At 42.7% G+C, this 21,985-nt stretch overlaps 1 protein-coding gene across 1 annotated transcript in view; it reads right to left on the bottom strand.

Annotated features, from left to right (window-relative positions):
• Nucleotides 1-21,985, bottom strand: part of LOC117534271 (voltage-dependent T-type calcium channel subunit alpha-1G-like) — a gene marked incomplete at both ends in the record, with an annotated part of 79,026 nt that overhangs the window by 33,925 nt on the left and 23,116 nt on the right. Inside the window, 3 exon segments of the mRNA XM_034198466.1 lie at nucleotides 851-977; nucleotides 9,350-9,534; nucleotides 15,125-15,193. Coding sequence (XP_034054357.1) covers nucleotides 851-977; nucleotides 9,350-9,534; nucleotides 15,125-15,193 — 381 coding nt within the window.

The following is a 21,985-nucleotide window of genomic DNA, read 5'->3' as shown; positions in this document are numbered from 1 at the left end:
CCAATGTTCAGGATGCTTGGAGTTCTACCGAGCCCGGCGTCCTTCGTTGCGGGAAATTTCGAGGCTGCACATGTGTATCCTCCGCGGTCTTAAAATCCCCACAATGCTTTGCGCACGGACCAATTTCCAAAATCTTTGGCGGAAATGGCGCTCCATCTAAGGCGGGGCCTCGCATATGACGCACACCTGTTCCACCATTCTTCGTTTTCCGAGGCTAGGAAGGATTCTTGCCTGACTCTGAAGGACCTGACTCGGAAGACATGTGCTACCAAGGAAGCGTCCTCGACATTGAGAAACACCCAGAGGTTTGTGTTTATTGACTTTTTTTTAATTATTTATTATTTATTGAAAAACATTTTTATTTTAGCATAGGTAATGTTTTTTAATAAGAGCCAACATTTAAAAAAACTGAAATACAAAATGAAAACATGTATAAATTAATTCAAATAATTAAGAAAACCCAAAACCTAAGCATTCATATATTTAGAGTTCAATTAACGCTGATAACGAGACAATGACTCATGAATAAAACAGAGGGATGATTTCACAAATGTTCATACACACTTACCCCTGATCATATACCTACAGTTGTGGGAGTATTTTTCAATCATTTGCAGCAGGAGGATAATATATATTTGTCACCACTGATCATATCACTACAGCACTGCTATCTGCAGGGACTTTAGGATGTAAGTAGTACAGAGAAAGTGAATTATTGTGGGAGTGTTTGTCAAACTGTCGCAGCAGGAGGTTAATATTTCTTAGTCACCACTGTCAGGACTGTTTTAGTGCTTTCTCATCGTGTGTGTGTGTGTGTGTGTGCGTGTGTGTGTGTGTGTTTCCCTCTCACCTGCACTCCCAGGATGCCGAAGATGATGAAGAAGGCGCAGCAGATCACCACGATGTTCCCGATCGGCTTCAGCGACGACATCAGAGTCTCCACCACGAGTTTCAGCCCCGGAGCCCTGCTGATCACTCTGAGAACACAGCAGGAGACAGGGGGTTAGTGTGTGTGTGTGTGTGTGTGTGTGTGTAGGCCACTCTAAGGTCAGTCACAGCTCAGACCAGATGGAGCAGGGATGCCTGCAGCGCTCCACACTCACCCCCCAGGCGCACACACACACACACACACACTGTTAGATATCATGTTGTATTGTAATGATTGTATTGCATTGTCATATTGCCATTAAAGTAGAACGGTTACTTTGTAGATATGGATTCCTTCCTGTATTATAACCAGCTTCATAGGAACGCGCGGAGATTTGAAAAGCGGACCAGTTATCCCTCCAAATCTCCAACACACACACACACACACACACACACACACACACACACACACACACACACACACACACACACACACACACCACACACACACACACACACACACACACACACACACACACACACACACACACCACACACACACACACACACACACACACACACACACACACACACACACACACACACACACACACACACACACACACACACACACACACACACACACACACACACACACACACACACACACACACACACACACACACACACACACACACACACACACGGTTTCTCAGTACATTAAGGAATTCATTGCTGCACTTATTTTTTAAAAAAAAACATATTTTTCTCTTATTTCTGCATTTAAGGAAACAAACGTCTAATTTATAAAGAACTATAAAGTGCTACACAAACAACAGACTCTAAACCAAACGTCCCATCCTTCACAGGTAATAAATACCACGGGTAGAACACAGGAAACACACTTCTGTGTAATAGTAAATAAATACAGGTCTGAATAAAACAATATTAAATAGGAATAATAAAAAATAGAATAAAATAAAATACACACAACACTTAAAACCAATAGAAGTCAATAAACACAGGACTGAATAAAGAAGAATACAATAAATAAATATAAAACCAATTAATATAAAATAACAAAAAAGTACAACATTAAACTTAATATATATATAAATTAAAATCCAATATTAATTAGTTGCACAGCACTGCAGCTGAGCTTCTCTCACACGGTGACACACACACACACACACACCATGTATACATCACTTCAGGGGACATTACATTGACTTACATTCATTTCCTGGAGACTTATCCTAACCTTAACCTTAACCAACACATGCCTAACCCTAACCCTTAACCTTACCCTTACCCTTAACCTTAACCTAACCCTAACCAAGTCTTCACCCTAATATTAATGATTCCCCTCATGGGGACCTCCATTTTGTCCCCATAAGGGAGGCGAGTCCCCACACGTGACTGTGCCATATCTACACTGAAGCTACTGTACAAATGACAATAAAGCCTTGCAACTTGAATCTTGAAACAGAGCAGCTTCAGTCTGTCAGAGATCAGCTGCTCTGTGTGCAGACAGTCAATAACACATTAAAAGAAAACATGAGGTAATAAAAGACCAGCCGCCACGAGGCCACAGATCAATACGCCCGATCACTGCGCTAAACCTCATCACTCTGCTGCAAAGCATTCTGGGATGCAGTACCACTGGTGCTCTATAGAGGACGCTGGTGTCTCCTGTTAGATCTGATGCAGCAGTGCTGGTATGTTTGCATTGCATTCCTCCGCAGAGGAGGACCTGAAGTGTTTTATAACAGAGAAGAAGGATAACCGCTCTGTTTGAGCAACTACACATATATTTTACAGCGAAACAGGAATGCAACACACTCCAAAGAGTTCCAGATGCTTGTTGAATCCTTCTTTAAAAGGCAATTTGGAATATTCAAAGCCTTTATTGTCATATGCAGCGTCGTTTTAGCAATGAACAACAATGCAACATACAATAAACTAAAAGACATACATATAAATATAATAAAATATGCAAAGGACACAATGGTGCAAATAAATGCAGACATAAGTATACACTTGTAGGGTCTCTACTTTAAAGAGTCCTCTCCTGCTGATGTTCAGGTGTATATCAGTATGTAGTGTCTCTACTTTAAAGAGTCCTCTCCTGCTGATGTTCAGGTGTATATCAGTATGTAGTGTCTCTACTTTAAAGAGTCCTCTCCTGCTGATATACACCTGAACATCAGCAGGCTTTAAAGAGTCCTCTCCTGCTGATGTTCAGGTGTATCAGTATGTAGTGTCTCTACTTTAAAGAGTCCTCTCCTGCTGATGTTAGGTGTATATCAGTATGTAGTGTCTCTACTTTAAAGAGTCCTCTCCTGCTGATGTTCAGGTGTATATCAGTATGTAGTGTCTCTACTTTAAAGAGTCCTCTCCTGCTGATGTTCAGGTGTATATCAGTATGTAGTGTCTCTACTTTAAAGAGTCCTCTCCTGCTGATGTTCAGATGTATATCAGTATGTAGTGTCTCTACTTTAAAGAGTCCTCTCCTGCTGATATTGCAGGTGTATATCAGTATGTAGTGTCTCTACTTTAAAGAGTCCTCTCCTGCTGATGTTTAGGTGTATATCAGTATGTAGTGTCTCTACTTTAAAGAGTCCTCTCCTGCTGATGTTCAGGTGTATATCAGTATGTAGTGTCTCTACTTTAAAGAGTCCTCTCCTGCTGATGTTCAGGTGTATATCAGTATGTAGTGTCTCTACTTTAAAGAGTCCTCTCCTGCTGATGTTCAGGTGTATATCAGTATGTAGTGTCTCTACTTTAAAGAGTCCTCTCCTGCTGATGTTCAGGTGTATATCAGTATGTAGTGTCTCTACTTTAAAGAGTCCTCTCCTGCTGATGTTCAGGTGTATATCAGTATGTAGTGTCTCTACTTTAAAGAGTCCTCTCCTGCTGATGTTCAGGTGTATATCAGTATGTAGTGTCTCTACTTTAAAGAGTCCTCTCCTGCTGATGTTCAGGTGTATATCAGTAGTGTAGTGTCTCTACTTTAAAGAAGTCCTCTCCTGCTGATGTTCAGGTGTATATCAGTATGTAGTGTCTCTACTTTAAAGAGTCCTCTCCTGCTGATGTTCAGGTGTATATCAGTATGTAGTGTCTCTACTTTAAAGAGTCCTCTCCTGCTGATGTTCAGGTGTATATCAGTATGTAGTGTCTCTACTTTAAAGAGTCCTCTCCTGCTGATGTTCAGGTGTATATCAGTATGTAGTGTCTCTACTTTAAAGAGTCCTCTCCTGCTGATGTTCAGGTGTATATCAGTATGTAGGGTCTCTACTTTAAAGAGTCCTCTCCTGCTGATGTTCAGGTGTATATCAGTATGGATGGAGTGTGTCTACTTTAAATAGTCCTCTCCTGCTGATATTCAGGTGTATATCAGTATGTAGTGTCTCTACTTTAAAGAGTCCTCTCCTGCTGATGTTCAGGTGTATATCAGTATGTAGTGTCTCTACTTTAAAGAGTCCTCTCCTGCTGATGTCCAGGTGTATATCAGTATGTAGTGTCTCTACTTTAAAGAGTCCTCTCCTGCTGATGTTCAGGTGTATATCAGTATGTAGGGTCCTCTACTTTAAAGAGTCCTCTCCTGCTGATGTCCAGGTGTATATCAGTATGTAGTGTCTCTACTTTAAAGAGTCCTCTCCTGCTGATGTTCAGGTGTATATCAGTATGTAGTGTCTCTACTTTAAAGAGTCCTCTCCTGCTGATGTTCAGGTGTATATCAGTATGTAGTATGTAGTGTCTCTACTTTGCTGCAGCACCTCTTTTCACCCTCTGTCTGAAACCAGAGCCAGTCTGCTCTGATTGGTTAGCTGGCTGGCTCTGTTGTGATTGGTCAACCGCTTAGAGATGTCCCGCCTCTTAGCCTATCACATACAATGTGCTGGAGCGCTAGCCAATAGGAGCGCGAGTGCTACATAGTGAGGTCCCTATGGTAGGAAAGTAAACAAAGGAGTCCAATGGAGGCGTTTCAGGCTTTTAAGAGTAAAAAAACGTGTAAAAGTTAGGAAGTAAGCGAGTTTGCAAAGTCCATCAAGGACAAAAACACATCGTTTAGTCGCTCAGATCAAACTCTACCTGCCAAATGAAATGTTTCCACACGCCGCTGCTCTTTACACCGTGTCCTCCTTCTGAGCTGCAACTCAACAAACACTGAGAGGCGAAAACGGCTGATTAAGGAGAAAAGATGAGCCTCTCATTCAGAGTCAAGACACTCTGATGACGAAGGACACACACTGATGACGAAGGACACACAGTCTGAAGACGAAGGACACACACTCTGATGACGAAGGACACACACTCTGAAGACGAAGGACACACACTCTGATGACGAAGGACACACTCTGAAGACGAAGGACACACACTCTGAAGACGAAGGACACACACTCTGATGACGAAGGACACACACTCTGATGACGAAGGACACACACTCTGATGACGAAGGACACACACTCTGATGACGAAGGACACACTCTGAAGACAAAGGACACACAGTCTGATGACGAAGGACACACAGTCTGATGACAAAGGACACAGTCTGATGACGAAGGACACACACTCTGATGACGAAGGACACACTCTGATGACGAAGGACACACACTCTGAAGACGAAGGACACACACACTCTTCTCCACAGTCGATTAGCATATGACACAAATACAACAAAAAAAAGAAATGGAGGAGCCGGAGGGAGAAGAGTGTAGGCTTCGTCTTTATGTCTCAACCTTCTGCAGAATGGTCACCACACACACCACACACACACACACACACACACACACACACACACAACACACACACACCACACACACACACACACACACACACACACACACACACACACACACACACACACACACACACACACACACACACACACACACAACACACACACACACACACACACACCACACACAGCACACACACACCACACACACACACACACACACACACACACACACACACACACCCACACACACACACACACCACACACAACACACCACCACACACACACACACACACACACACACACACACACACACACACACACACACCCACACACACACACACACACACACACACACACACACACACCACACACACACACACACACACACCACACACACACACACACACACACACACAACACACACACACACACACACACACACACCACACACAGGTCCTTACAGACGACCAACTGCTTTTAGACGCCAGTATAGAGTTACGTGACCTAAGTAACTCAAAGCTGAAGAAAGTAAGTACAGAAGTAGCAATTTAAGAAACGCCAAAATAGGGTTTGTGTTGTTGTGTTTTGCAGAAGCATTCGTACAGTATCTCCCCAAATCAAAGTGGACCTGTCATGCTGTATTTGAAACATATTGTAGAGCCATATCTCACACTGCTCAAACCCCTCTGTTGCAGCCCTGTTAGAGAAACGCAGATTTTGGGTCCTTAGCTTGAAAAAAATAAAGAAGAGGAGGCGGAGCTCATCCTGTTCTAAACCACATCAAGGATTATCTCTGAAACAGTCTGGAGCTCAAATGCTTTTTCTCTCTAAGATTTATCACAAGGTGAGTTCTTTGCTCTCCAGTACAGGTTAGCTCTGAGTGTTAGCGATGCTAATGTAAACAAAGACCAGATTACGTCCAAAACACGGCAGGCATTGTTTCTGATAGCAACTTTCTGTGCGTCCGCCGACGTCACAGCGGATGGAATCTGTATCCGCTCGCTGTACACCTGTTTTTAAAAGATTTGGGTACGGAGGAAAAGAGAGAGGGTTTTACTTTCTGACGCTTCGTGAGTTCCCCGACGCACCGGGGACACGTATTTATGTATTAAACACATCACAAAGTGCATTTTGCATGATAGGTCCCCTTTAAGAAAAACACGTCTTCAATACAACCTGAGCAGTAACTCCTCGAACAGGCTTTTAAATACCTGCCGTCTACAGAACATGAATACGCTGAATCCTTTAATGCTTTGCTCCTCCTTCTGGATCCACACTTAATAAAGAATGACTTCAACTATAACTCGTCTGCAGCCTCAGCCCAGATCCCACTCTCATAATCCTGCTTCTCTCGCTGCCATTTTGCATTTCTCTCAAACTGAAGACCACCTTAGCTCTGGAGAATATTTACCGTCAAAACGTCACATTTGTCCGTGTGTAATTGCTTCATGTTTTCTAATCTGACTGTAAGACCCCCCTGCCTGACGTTAATGCGCCTCAGTGGGGATTAAAGCAGAGAGAGATGTCACAGCACATCTAATTACAAACAACTTGTATGATGTCAAAGAAACTGTTACGTGTACTGCAGTAAAAGTGTTCCTGCTTCATTCGTTTGTTTGTACGCATGGTTACGGCAAACTGCTGGCACCATTTGATGAAACTTAGAGGAAATGTGGAGCATTGACACGGAAAAAATGACTAGATTTATCCATTATGCTTTACTCAAGAAAACAGCCTTGCCCTTTCAGTTGCCTTCTAGTTAGCAAGGCAAGGCCAAAGCACTTTTCAGCACGTGGCGCTTCAAAGTGCTTTACATAATAAAAACAAAAGACAGTTAAGAACAAATACATCATTAAAAGCAAAGATAATGAAATAAATGAATAAACACGGCAGGTACAGAATACATGACTGAAAGGCATACTTGTGAGTATGGGCCGCTCAATTAAAATAGGTGCGTTTTTAGTCGGGATTTAAAAATAGGAAGTGTTTCGGTGGACGTGCTCGATTTAGGAAGTTCGTTCCAGATTGTTGGGGCGTAATAACTAAAAGCTGGTTTCCATGTTTAGTGGTTATTCTCGGAACAGAGAGCAGACCCGACCCAGAAGGCCTGAGACGCCTGGATGCTTCATAGTGCTGGAGGAGGTCGTCTACACACCTCGGTCCTAAGCCATTTAGTGATTTAAAAACTAGCAGTAGTATTTTAAAATCAATTCTTTGGCCGACTGGAAGCCGGTGTCTCAGAACCGGACTGCTGCCTCAAATCCCAACAATGAACGTATGGAAGAGGCCGTTTTTAGTGCATGTGAATGGTCTTAAAAAGGCATGTTTTTGTGTCTTCATTTATTTATAATGCATGGACAAAAAGCTGGTTTCTTTTTGCAGAAAGTGCGTGTGCTGTATGGGCGAAGAAATTATATGAATCAAATACAACATTTTGAGAATGGGTCAGATTGCACAAAAGAGACATTTCTCTTTCGAGTCAGAGGTGAGAGCGAAGAAAGCCAAAAGCAGACAGAGAACATTTGTCGGTGGGATGAAAATGAATATTTGATTTGCGTGTTTCTCTGTGATAAATATTAAAGAGAGCTTCTCTTCACGAGAGGAGACGAGAAGCCAAGCGTGACGACACACACACAGATTACACACACACCAACAGGCCATACACACACTTGCAGAAACACACGTTCTCCATTCCCCTCTGCACCCACACACACACATATTTGGATGTAAGAACAAACAAAATCTCCAAATTGGTTATTTCCGCCTCAATTCCGCTCAAATAAACACGACCACACACACACACACACACACACACACACACACACACACACACACACACACACACACACACACACACACACACACACACACACACACACACACACACACACACACACACACACACACACACACACACACACACACACACACACACCACACACACACACACACACACACACACCACACACACACACACACACACACACACACACACACACACACACACACACACACACACACACACACACACACACACACACACACACACACACACACACACACACACACACAGCTCTTTAATTATTAAATATCACATTGTGGGCGTGTGTTACAGCGTGTGGCGAACACTTCAGGGTTTGAGCGTCACTGAGTTCCAGGCTCTCAAAATAGGGTTTTAATGAAGTGCCTCAATCAAAGCCTCGAGACTAAAGAGTCTCCATTCATTTGTTTTTACCCCATTAAAGAATAATACGATGCATTTTGGGCTTTTAATTTGAAGCTTTGGCAAAGAGTCATTTTGGCATGTTCGCACAACGGGCTATTTTCCAGGTTTCTAATTATTGATCCCAGACAGTCAAATGAAACATAGGAATAATGTTGGGAACAAATATGAAAAAATAACATTTATATATTAGTTTTGCACGCATATATATATATATATTTATATATATATAGGGTTAGGGTTAGGGGTTGTATCCATTTTTAAAATGATGCACAGAGGTTAATATCTCTCCGCAAGGACGTCCAGATATCTTCCTATTGCTATGTTATATCTTATTTCACACGTACATAGTTTACTGTACCTATTTACATTTTTAAGTGCATTATTGTATATGCAAGTAAACATGTGTGTTATATTGTGTGTTGCACGGAGCCTGGGTGTTTCTCAGTGTGTGTGTGTGTGTGTGTGTGTGTGTGTGTGTGTGTGTGTGTGTGTATAAAGGCATTTTCCTCACCGTAGGGGTCTGAGGGTCCTGAGGAGCCGCAGCACTCTCAGCATGCCGAGGATCTTGGTGCCGGAGTTTGAGAGGAGAGAGACGAGGATGTCGATGACGGAGATCATCACCAGCATCCCGTCCAGAAGGTTCCAGCTGCTCCTCAGGTACGACTTGTCCCCGAAGCACCAACCCAGAGACACGATCTGCAGCCAGAGGGGACAGACCGAGTTACAGGGCACCCAGTATGCAAAATCCACTTCTTCATGTCTCTTCTACATCAACATGTGTCCCCTCTTCTTCATGTCTCATCTACATCAACATGTGTCCCCTCTTCTTCATGTCTCTTCTACATCAACATGTGTCCCCTCTTCTTCATGTCTCTTCTACATCAACATGTGTCCCCTCTTCTTCATGTCTCTTCTACATCAACATGTGTCCCCTCTTCTTCATGTCTCTTCTACATCAACATGTGTCCCCTCTTCTTCATGTCTCTTCTACATCAACATGTGTCCCCTCTTCTTCATGTCTCTTCTACATCAACATGTGTCCCCTCTTCTTCATGTCTCTTCTACATCAACATGTGTCCCCTCTTCTTCATGTCTCTTCTACATCAACATGTGTCCCCTCTTCTTCATGTCTCTTCTACATCAACATGTGTCCCCTCTTCTTCATGTCTCTTCTTACATCAACATGTGTCCCCTCTTCTTCATGTCTCATCTACATCAACATGTGTCCCCCTCGTCTTCATGTCTCTTCTACAATCAACATGTGGTCCCCTCTTCTTCATGTCTCTTCTACATCAACATGTGTCCCCTCTTCTTCATGTCTCTTCTACATCAACATGTGTCCCCTCTTCTTCATGTCTCTTCTACATCAACATGTGTCCCCTCTTCTTCATGTCTCTTCTACATCAACATGTGTCCCCTCTTCTTCATGTCTCTTCTACATCAACATGTGTCCCCTCTTCTTCATGTCTCTTCTACATCAACATGTGTCCCCTCTTCTTCATGTCTCTTCTACATCAACATGTGTCCCCTCTTCTTCATGTCTCTTCTACATCAACATGTGTCCCCTCTTCTTCATGTCTCTTCTACATCAACATGTGTCCCCTCTTCTTCATGTCTCTTCTACATCAACATGTGTCCCCTCTTCTTCATGTCTCTTCTACATCAACATGTGTCCCCTCTTCTTCATGTCTCTTCTACATCAACATGTGTCCCCTCTTCTTCATGTCTCTTCTACATCACATGTGTCCCCTCTTCTTCATGTCTCTTCTACATCAACATGTGTCCCCTCTTCTTCATGTCTCTTCTACATCAACATGTGTCCCCTCTTCTTCATGTCTCTTCTACATCAACATGTGTCCCCTCTTCTTCATGTCTCTTCTACATCAACATGTGTCCCCTCTTCTTCATGTCTTCTACATCACATGTGTCCCTCTTCTTCATGTCTCTCTACATCAACATGTGTCCCCTCTTCTTCATGTCTCTTCTACATCAACATGTGTCCCCTCTTCTTCCATGTCTCTTCTATATCAACATGTGTCCCCTCTTCTTCATGTCTCTTCCACATCAACATGTGTCCCCTCTTCTTCATGTCTCTTCTACATCAACATTGTGTCCCCTCTTCTTCATGTCTCTTCTACATCAACAGTGTGTCCCCTCTTCTTCATGTCTCTTCTACATCAACATGTGTCCCCTCTTCTTCATGTCTCTTCTACATCAACATGTGTCCCCGCTTCTTCATCGTCTCTTCTACATCAACATGTGTCCCCTCTTCTTCATGTCTCTTCTACATCAACATGTGTCCCCTCTTCTTCATGTCTCTTCTGCTACATTCGACTCATCAACATATGTTCCCCTCTTCTTCATGTCTCTTCTAACATCAACATGTGTCCCCTCTTCTTCATGTCTCTTCTAAATCAACATGGTGTCCCCTCTCTTCATGTCTCTTCTACATCAACATGTGTCCCCTCTTCTTCCTGCCTCTTCTACATCAACATGTGTCCCCTCTTCTTCATGTCTCTTCTACATCAACATGTGTCCCCTCTTCTTCATGTCTCTTCTACATCAACATTGTGTCCCCTCTTCTTCTGTTCTCTTCTACATCAGACATGTGTCCCCTCTTCTTCATGGCCTCTTCTACATCAACATGTGTCCCGTCCCTCTTCATTCTTCATGTTCCCTCTTCTACATCAACATGTGTCCTCTCTTCTTCATGTCTCTTCACATCAACATGTGTCCCCTCTTCTTCATGTCTCTTCTACATCAACATGTGTCCCCTCTTCTTCATGTCTCTTCTACATCAACTGTGTCCCCTCTTCTCCATGTTCTCTTCACATCAATGTCCATTCACTGTCTCTTCTACATCAACATGTGTTCCCTCTTCTTCATGTCTCTTCTACATCAACATGTGTCCCCTCTTCTTCATGTCTCTTCTACATCAACATGTGTTCCCCTCTTCTTCATGTCTCCTTCTACATCACCATGTGTCCCCTCTTCCTTCATGTCTCTTCTTACATCAACATGTTCCCCTCTTCTTCATGTCTCTTTCTACATCAACATGTGTCCCCTCTTCTCATGTCTCTTCTACATCAACATGTGTCCCCTCTTCTTCATGTCTCTTCTACATCAACATGTGTCCCCTCTTCTTCATGTCTCTTCTACATCAACATGTGTCCCTCTTCTTTCAGTCTCTTCTACATCACATGTTGTCCCTCTTCTTCATGTCTCTTCTACCTCAACATGTGTCCCCTCTTCTTCATGTCTCTTCTACATCAACATGTGTCCCCTCTTCTTCATCGTCTCTTCTACATCAACATGTGTCCCCCTCTTCTTCATGTCTCTTCTACATCAACATGTGTCCCTCTTCTTCATGTCTCTTCTACATCAACATGTGTCCCCTCTTCTTCATGTCTCTTCTACATCAACATGTGTCCCCTCTTCTTCATGTCTCTTCTACATCAACATGTGTCCCCTCTTCTTCATGTCTCTTCTACATCAACATGTGTCCCCTCTTCTTCATGTCTCTTCTACATCAACATGGTCCCCTCTTCTTCATGTCTCTTCTACATCAACATGTGTCCTCTCTTCTTCATGTCTCTTCTACATCAACATGTGTCCCCTCTTCTTCATGTCTCTTCTACATCAACATGTGTCCCCTCTTCTCATGTCTCTTCTACATCAACAATGTGTCCCTCTCTTCACGTCTCTTCTACATCAACATGTGTCCCCTCTTCTTCATGTCTCTTCTACATCAACATGTGTCCCCTCTTTCTTCATGTCTCTTCTACATCAACATGTGTCCCCTCTTCTCATGTCTCTTCTACATCAACATGTGTCCCCTCTTCTAACTCAACATGTGTCCCCATCTTCTTCATGTCTCTTCTTACTCGAACATGTGTCCCCTCTTCTTCATGTCTCTTCTACATCAACATGTGTCCCCTCTTCTTCATGTCTCCTCTACATCAACATGTGTCCCCTCTGCAGATTGTGTGTTGTTATAAACCCATCTTCTTATTGGCTCTGCAGCGAGGAACACAAAGCGCCTCATCTCTAATTCTATAGGCTCCGCTCATCAATTATTCTGCACATGAAGCAATTCCAGAAAATAACAGACTTGTGTTCCTGCAGAAACGTATTAAATCAGGCCAGCACAGCTATTCCTGTTTTATTAACCCTTCGTGTAAGAGATGCATTACTGATGCTAATCAATGCACAGCAGAATATACTGTCTACATCACAGATATCAACAACAACACGTTGCTGTTTCTACTGGAATAAACAGGTTATTTTTGAATGTGTTTGTATAATATTGAGTGTTTTAAATACATATTACAAGTCTTTGGTTGTGATGCTACTGTTTTCATTCATATATCATTACAATGTATTGGAAAAACACTAGTCCCACTGCCCAACGTCTAAATCTAGTATAAATACAAGCAGTACTAAACTACTAGGTGTACATGAACTTATACAAAGTTAAATATTTAAGGTACACATACGAGAGTAACACCTGCGTCACTTCCGAGCGAAAATGACGGCCCCGCCCACTTTTGGGGGAAAACAACGCTGTAATTTCAATGGCGGTCGATACAAATTCTGAACTTTTTGCCAATCCGATCAGAAATGTAAGAAAACCGTGGATTTGCTGATCTTCAGAGAGCCCGATTACGATGAACAATTACATTACATCATTTGAAATCGACGATCGGGCTCGATATATGGTTACATTAATATCAGTAGGCGAGGCTGTAATTTCGCCAGCTGTTACTCTCATGAGCGAGGCGGAAAATAATTGTTTTATCATTTCAACAAGCTGCGGTGTCGTTTATTGCACCTCAAACATTAACACAGATCCAGAGTTCAGTGTTTCTGAACTTCCTCTAAGAAGAAAGGACGGTAGAAGAAGAGCTCTGTGGCTTCAGGCTCGATCGCCGTTCAAATGACAGCGTTGGTTTCCCACAAAAGTGGTCGGGGCTGTCATTTTCGCCCGGAAGTGACGCATGTGTTACTCTCATCTATGTAGTGGAAGACATTCACACACACACTTTTAGTGAGGTGTGTGTGTGTGTGTGTGTGTGTGTGTGTGTGTGTGTGTGTGTGTGTATGTGTGTGTGTGTGTGGCCTAGCATTACTATACTTGTGGGAACCTAAATCTGTTTACACAGTCACGTGTGGGGACTCGCCTCCCTTATGGGGACAAAATGGAGGTCCCCATGAGGGGAATCATTAATTTTAGGGTGAAGACTTGGTTAGGGTTAGGGTAAGGGTTAGGCATGTGTTGGTTCTGGTTAAGGTTAGGATAAGTCTCCAGGAAATGCATGTAAGTCAATGTAATGTCTCCTGAAGTGATGTATACATGGTGTGTGTGTGTGTGTGTGTGTGTGTGTGTGTGTGTGTGTGTGTGTGTGTGTGTGTGTGTGTGTGTGTGTGTGTGTGTGTGTGTGTGTGAGACATAGGTTCATGAACCCATCAATTCCCCCACGACCAAAAATAGAGACGGCTCTGAATGAGTGACAGCAGTGAACTTTTCTCACCTCTGCCTCCCCCCCAAACACCCCCATTCAGAGACATTTGAATAATAGCGAGACAATCCTCCGCTTAGCATTGTGAGACAGCGTGTGTGTGTGTGTGTGTGTGTGTGTGTGTGTGTGTGTGTGTGTGTGTGTGTGTGTCCTCTGGGGCTTACAGTGCATGTGTTTATCACAGTCTCTTCTTCTCCTCTGCAGATGTGTGTGTCTCCGTCTCTAAATGTGAGCGTTTGATCTCGTGTCACAAACTAAATAACCCTGAGCTCACAGATATCTTTCCTACGAGCTGATGTCCACAGAAGTGAGAGATGACTTCATGGCAGAGTGCATACATGTCTTTTCTACATCACGTCACATCATTGCTATCATCAGTGGAACGTTACTAATGTATTCTTAAAAACCACATAAATAATACATTACAAGGGAAAGCTCAGAGTTCAACAGGTTACGTAACATTACAGAAGTGTTATGAGCAATTAACACCAACAAAAACACAAAGGAGTTTTTCCATTTGATATGAAAGGCACCCTTAAATAAAATGTGTTATTATTAGTCATTATACTTTGGTACTGAATTTAAGTGTAGTAAAAAACATCAATGTTGTACAAGCTGGCTTTACACAAAATTTCTGTTTTGTAAGTGGTTTGTTATTAAAGAATATTCACTTTTCATATATTTACTTTGTCAATGTCAAGCAATGTTTCGATCCTTGCTGTTCTATTGACAACATTAAAAGGACATTATTACTGCCAGTTCCTCACCTTTATGAACATCTCTGCCACGAAGATGGCGGTGAAGATGTAGTTGGTCAGTTTGAGGAAGATCCTCTCCTGCAGAATAGAGAACAGACACCGGGGTTAAGATGAGGTTCATGCTAACAGCGCTAATGATTTAAGAAAGCACATTTGAGTTGTAGGCATGTTGTTCCACTGAGTTTGTTCTTTGTCTGCCTCTAAATCGATCTGAATAATGTATGAGGGCAGACAATAGGGCTGAACGATTAATCGATTTTAAATTGAATGCGCGATTTGAAATGATGCGATTATCAAATGGCAAAGCCTGCGATGTTTCTTCTTCTTGTGTGTCAGTCATCCACACCAATCAGAAGTGCTGTGCTCCACGTGTACCAGCCATTGTTAACCAATCAGAAGTGGCCCATGATAGAAGGTGATAGACAGATTGATCCTATCACCTGCCAAGTGCTTTTGAAGGCAAGGCAAGGCAAGGCAAGGCAAGGCAAGGCAAGGCAAGGCAAGGCAAGGCAAGGCAAGGCAAGGCAAGGCAAGGCAAGGCAAGGCAAGGCAAGGCAAGGCAAGGCAAGGCAAGTTTATTTATATAGCACTTTTCAACACAAGTCAAAGTGCCAAAGTCACAAAGTGCCTGCCCTTTCCAAAATGGCTTCCAATGGAGCTCTAGATGGTTTCTGAGTCAGGTTAGTAATGCTCCATCACGTGTTTCTATTACAGGGAGAATTTTAAACTGAAGCTTGACTTTAAAGCAACCCAACGGGAGTTTCATGTAAGTTTAGTTCTTTCACTCGTAGCTCGGGCTGCGGGGCGCTAGAGACGGGAGCACGTTGATGCCACCTTCCTAGCCGGAGTTATGGCCGCATTTTACAATAAACTTCCGTTGGGTCGCTTCAAAACTAATATCGCAATTCGAATCGCAATATTTGTCAGAAATATCGCAATTAGATTTTTTCCCAAAATCGTGCAGCCCTAGCAGAGAACTGTACAAACGTCCCTGATGCAAACACTAATGATGGCTGGCTGGCAATTATAAAGTGTACTATTCATTAACAGCCAGTGTTGTGTCCTTTTGCACTTTGAAATAGAGCAAATACACTTGTTACAACTTGTCCTTAACCTTTGTGTTGTCTTCCTGTCACTGGTCCTCAAGAATATCCTCACAATCTGTGTTTCTTAAAGGTCCCCTATTATGCAATCAGCTGATCAGATTTTGGTCACTTTGTGATGTCACTATGTTTTTTTGTGTTGTGCAACCATTAGCCAAGAGTACCATAGAAGACCTTTAATATCAACACATTGCCACACGTTTTACCCGTCATTTGTGGTCAATACACTTCATTTTGTTAAACCTTATTTTTGAGTTAAAAAGGGCAAAATATGTGAATTATTTGGCTCGAGAGGAACATATCTTTTTGGTGTCTATCTAAGTTTTTCCTTGTATGATGTGAGGGTCTAAGGACAGAGGGTCTAAGGACAGAGGGTCTAAGGACAGAGGGTCTAAGGACAGAGGGTCTAAGGACAGAGGGTCAAAGGACAGAGGGTCAAAGGACAGAGGGTCTAAGGACAGGGGGTCAAAGGACAGAGGGTCAAAGGACAGAGGGTCTAAGGACAGAGGGTCTAAGGACAGGGGGTCTAAGGACAGGGGGTCTAAGGACAGAGGGTCTAAGGACAGAGGGTCTAAGGACAGAGGGTCTAAGGACAGAGGGTCAAAGGACAGAGGGTCTAAGGACAGAGGGTCAAATGACAGAGGGTCAGAGGACAGAGGGTCTGAGGACAGAGGGTCTAAGGACAGAGGGTCTAAGGACAGAGGGTCTAAGGACAGAGGGTCAAAGGACAGAGGGTCAAAGGACAGAGGGTCAAAGGACAGAGGGTCAAAGGACAGAGGGTCTAAGGATAGAGGGTCAAAGGACAGAGGGTCTAAGGATAGAGGGTCTAAGGATAGAGGGTCTGAGGACAGAGGGTCTAAGGATAGAGGGTCTAAGGACAGAGGGTCTGAGGACAGAGGGTCTAAGGATAGAGGGTCTGAGGACAGAGGGTCTAAGGATAGAGGGTCTAAGGACAGAGGGTCTGAGGACAGAGGGTCTAAGGACAGAGGGTCTAAGGACAGAGGGTCTAAGGACAGAGGGTCTGAGGACAGAGGGTGTCGTATTGTCATACTGATATTCTGTACAAACTGTAAAGTCCACTGAGACAAATGTAACATCTGTGATATTGGGATATATAAATAAACATTGATTGATTGATTGATTGATTGATTGATTGATTGATTGATTGATTGATTGATTGATTGGTCAAAGTTAGGTCAGGATTATGTTTGTTACCGGCTTCAAAATGATAAAGAACACAATAACACCAGATGCTATAAATGTAAATAAAACACACATAAATCAATGAAATGAGTCGTTCATCATCCGTGTGGTTTGTGTGGCAATTACACATCAAATAAGTGATATATAAAAACATCGACAGACGGGTCAGTTTTGATCCGAGGACAAGAGGAAGGTTACAAAGTTAAACAAGTTGCTTTAAATCACCTGCAAAAACACATGAAATAAAGCATTTTTTAAATAATTTTCTTCCGTCAATGTAGAGGAAAAGCAGGATATGTAGTTCACTAAGCGTGCACGTAACATCAGTGTGCAGCTATTAGAGCTCCAGAGAAAACAAGCAGCACTCACTGCTTATTTACCCCATAGAATGTGTGTGTGTGGCTGCCTTTCCCACGGCCTCCAACTACCATCTCACACACACACACACACATGACATCACTGGGAAGGCTTTCGTTGAGAGGCTTTATGAATTCCAGGCTCGACAGCAGCCACTTCTGTGCTTTGAACACAAGTTTCATTTGACATAAACAGTCTACGGTTTGTATATACAATGAACAAAAATATAAACGCAACACTTTTGTTTTTGCTCCCATTCTTCATGAGATGAACTCAAAGATCTAAAACATTTTCTATAAACACAAAATAACCATTTCTCTCAAATATTGTTCACAAATCTGAAAGAATCTGTGACAGTGAGCACTTCTCCTTTGCCGAGATAATCCATCCCACCTCACAGGTGTGGCATATCAAGATGCTGATTAGACAGCATGATTATTGCACAGGTGTGCCTTAGGCTGGCCACAATAAAAGGCCACTCTGAAACGTGCAGTTTTGCTTTATTGGGGGGGGTCTGGGGGGGTCCGAAAACCAGTCAGTATCTAGTGTGAGGGGTAGGGTTAGGGTTAGGGTTAGGGGTAGGGTTAGGGTAATGTTGTGAATCGAGTGGCCCATGGTGGTGGTGGGGTTATGGTATGGGCAGGCGTATGTTATGGACGACGAACACAGGCCACTCAATTCACAACATTACCCTAACCCTACCCCTAACCCTAACCCTACCCCTACCCCTCACACCAGATACTGACTGGTTTTCGGACCCCCCCAGATCCCCCCAATAAAGCAAAACTGCACGTTTCAGAGTGGCCTTTTATTGTGGCCAGCCTAAGGCACACCTGTGCAATAATCATGCTGTCTAATCAGCATCTTGATATGCCACACCTGTGAGGTGGGATGGATTATCTCGGCAAAGGAGAAGTGCTCACCAGGGTGGGAATTTCACGACGGCCACGACGGCCATGGCCGTCGTTGCCCCGCACTTTGGCCGTGATGCCCTGTGAAAAACAATGCAATTCACGGCCAAAGTGGCCTTGGTGCCCCTGTCAAAAGTTCCAGTGTAAACAACGCTAGTAAAGTCATATTAGTGCGCGCAGTAGGATAGTCCCGTGTCTGTGGATCAGAGCGATTGCTCTGCTGTGATTGTTCCGTCAGACATGCCTGTAGGGGCCCGACAGCCTCCTCCTCAGCCGCGGGAGCAAGACAAGCACAGGTAAGCAAGCGGACTAAGCTGTTTTGATATGATTTAACTGAAGTATGTGGTAGTATTTGAAAGGACTTAACATTTACGTGGTTATAGAAAGTACTATTGATAGGTAATTACCATTGTATTAGCCTATTTAAAGTCGACTCGTTACATTTTGTCATGAAAACTAGCGATAGCTAGTTTGGATAGCGCTAACGTCTTCCCTTCAAGGGGTCTACATCTAGTGTTGCTTCTACAAGCTAGCAGATAGCGGTCACCTTTGAATCTAGTATTTTTCTTGCTAAGCGGTTTTGATATAATACATGACCGACTTATGTGGTTTATGGCTGAACTTAACGTATACGTTAAAGAAACACTATTGCTATTCAGCCATTTGTAAAACGACTGGTGTTGACGTTAGTGCTACACTTTTCAGTCATGTTGATTGACCAGCGTAATTTAACCAAACGGCCTTTGTGCCCTGTCATGTGGCCTTTGTGCCCTGTCATGTGGCCTTTGTGCCCTGTCATGTGGCCTTTGTGCCCTGTAATGTGGCCTTTGTGTCCTGTCATGTGGCCTTTGTGCCCTGTCATGTGGCCTTTGTGCCCTGTCATGTGGCCTTTGTGTCCTGTCATGTGGCCTTTGTGCCCTGTCATGTGGCCTTTGTGCCCTTGAAAAAAATGTGAACGGGAAGGCCAAATGGCCTTGCCCCTAAAATGACGAAATTCCAAGCCTGGTGCTCACTATCACAGATTCTTTCAGATTTGTGAACAATATTTGAAAAAATGGTTATTTTGTGTTTATAGAAAATGTTTTAGATCTTTGAGTTCATCTCATGAAGAATGGGAGCAAAAACAAAAGTGTTGCGTTTATATTTTTGTTCAGTGTACTTTCAGTCATTGGGAAATGTTCCTCAACTTAGTGTCAATCCCTTCACTATCACTAAAGATCATGGCTGCATAATTAGTCAATACATCTGCGGAAAACTTGAGATGTGACACAAACACTTCGATTGACTTTGATAGTTGTTATATTTCAATAATAGTTATATATATTACACTTATTTTCTCACACTAACTAGTGTTCTTTATCTGTGTTTTATAGCTTTTTTGTCCTTGTTTCTAGCAGTTATTTCCTTATTTCTCAACCTAATACCTTTGCATAACTACATGTGTGTAAATCACCTAGAAAGCTTGAAGTTAGTTAAATAAGTGTAAGGTATCTTCAGTATGTTCATATACCTGTAGTATTCGTAGTACGATGGTCTGTTCTAGTGTATTATCATTTACATTATACAGTATATTCTATAGATACATTACAGATTTGACTGTTGATATGTACGTATGTACTTATTTAAAATGTTATTTTTAACTTATGTACAATGCCTTTGACCTTGCTTCTTATGAAAAAAGTCGCAATTTTGGATCAATAAAGTATATTTAATCTGCTCTGTGAATATGACAGCCCTGTTTTGGGACGGTATACCTTAATGTTAAGAGGTTTATCATTAAGATGCACTGTACAGCAATACATCCGACGTACAATTATTGCCTAATTATGCAGTTTAAAAAAGTTCCTGTACTCCTGAGCGTCAGAAAACCAGCGTCAAACTGAATCTCCTGTAGAGTTTCCATCACGCTTCAGTGTGTAGCGGCTTGTTTTTATCTTAATTGATAATTGATAATGATAATTGATTGTGTTTTACACTGCTCATGCTGATACAACTCAATTAAAAAAGCTCCAGACGGTGATGCAGTGTCCCCAGGCTCATTACGGGATAATACATCATAATAGGTGGTATGATCATCCTAAATCATTTCCACCGGGCAACAAGAGGACAGTGTCCAGGCAACCTCCCAAACAAACAGAAAGACAAATATTAAGTGTGTGACATAACCTCCAGGACAAAAACACAATCATTCAGCTTGTGACTTTATCTCTAAAGCTAAATTGACTATCTCTATTTAAATAATCTCTTTTTTTGGGGCCAATATGATGAAAAGCAGGTCGTTTTGAAAGGTTGTTGCAAATAACAAAATCAGTGAGTGGAAATGGGTTTCGTTTTTGCAAAACTACCCACATGGAAAAACATCATGCAATGACCACTCGGGTAAAATGAGATCAGAAGGAATAAGAATTGCATTTCAAAACTGGGGATGATGCTGAGTCACACATTAACACCTCATTTAAAAGATGGAGCCAGAGGCAGCAGATTGGACATGGTAAGATAGGAAGCGTAAATAATATTAGCTTATACATAAAGCTCTGTGATGTTAATGTTAGTGTGCCCGCTGTGTTGGACCTGGAAAGTTAGCATATCAATGGTTCCATCGACAAAAAGCCAATGGGATTTTTCCATTGGCTTTGGATTGTTGCAGAAAATAATCTCAAACGTTTATGATACTTACACGTTTTGTCAAGCAGGATAACCTCCACATATTAACACCACTTTTTGAAGTAAAAAGCTAATATTGGGATATAAAGGAACTACAGCACGGTCACATGACTTCACGTCACCACCGCTAAGCTAAAGGCGGCTAATGTTGGACTATAAAGGAACTACAGCACGGTCACATGACTTCACGTCACCACCGCTAAGCTAAAGGCGGCTAATGTTGGGCTATAAAGGAACTACAGCACTGTCACATGACTTCACATCACCACCGCTAAGCTAAAGGCGGCTAATGTTGGGCTATAAAGGAACTACAGCACGGTCCACATGACTTCACGTCACCACCGCTAAGCTAAAGGTGGCTAATGTTGGGCTATAAAGGAACTACAGCACGGTCACATGACTTCACGTCACCACCGCTAAGCTAAAGGCGGCTAATGTTGGGCTATAAAGGAACTACAGCACGGTCACATGACTTCACGTCACCACCGCTAAGCTAAAGGTGGCTAATGTTGGGCTATAAAGGAACTACAGCACGGTCACATGACTTCACGTCACCACCGCTAAGCTAAAGGCGGCTAATGTTGGGCTATAAAGGAACTACAGCACGGTCACATGACTTCACGTCACCACCG

This window comes from Gymnodraco acuticeps, unplaced genomic scaffold, assembly GCF_902827175.1.
Source record: "Gymnodraco acuticeps unplaced genomic scaffold, fGymAcu1.1, whole genome shotgun sequence".
In the NCBI taxonomy this organism is placed as follows: Eukaryota; Metazoa; Chordata; class Actinopteri; order Perciformes; family Bathydraconidae; genus Gymnodraco; species Gymnodraco acuticeps.
The sequence above is the reverse complement of the archived record's forward strand: the minus strand, read 5'-3'. Positions and strand labels throughout refer to the sequence as shown.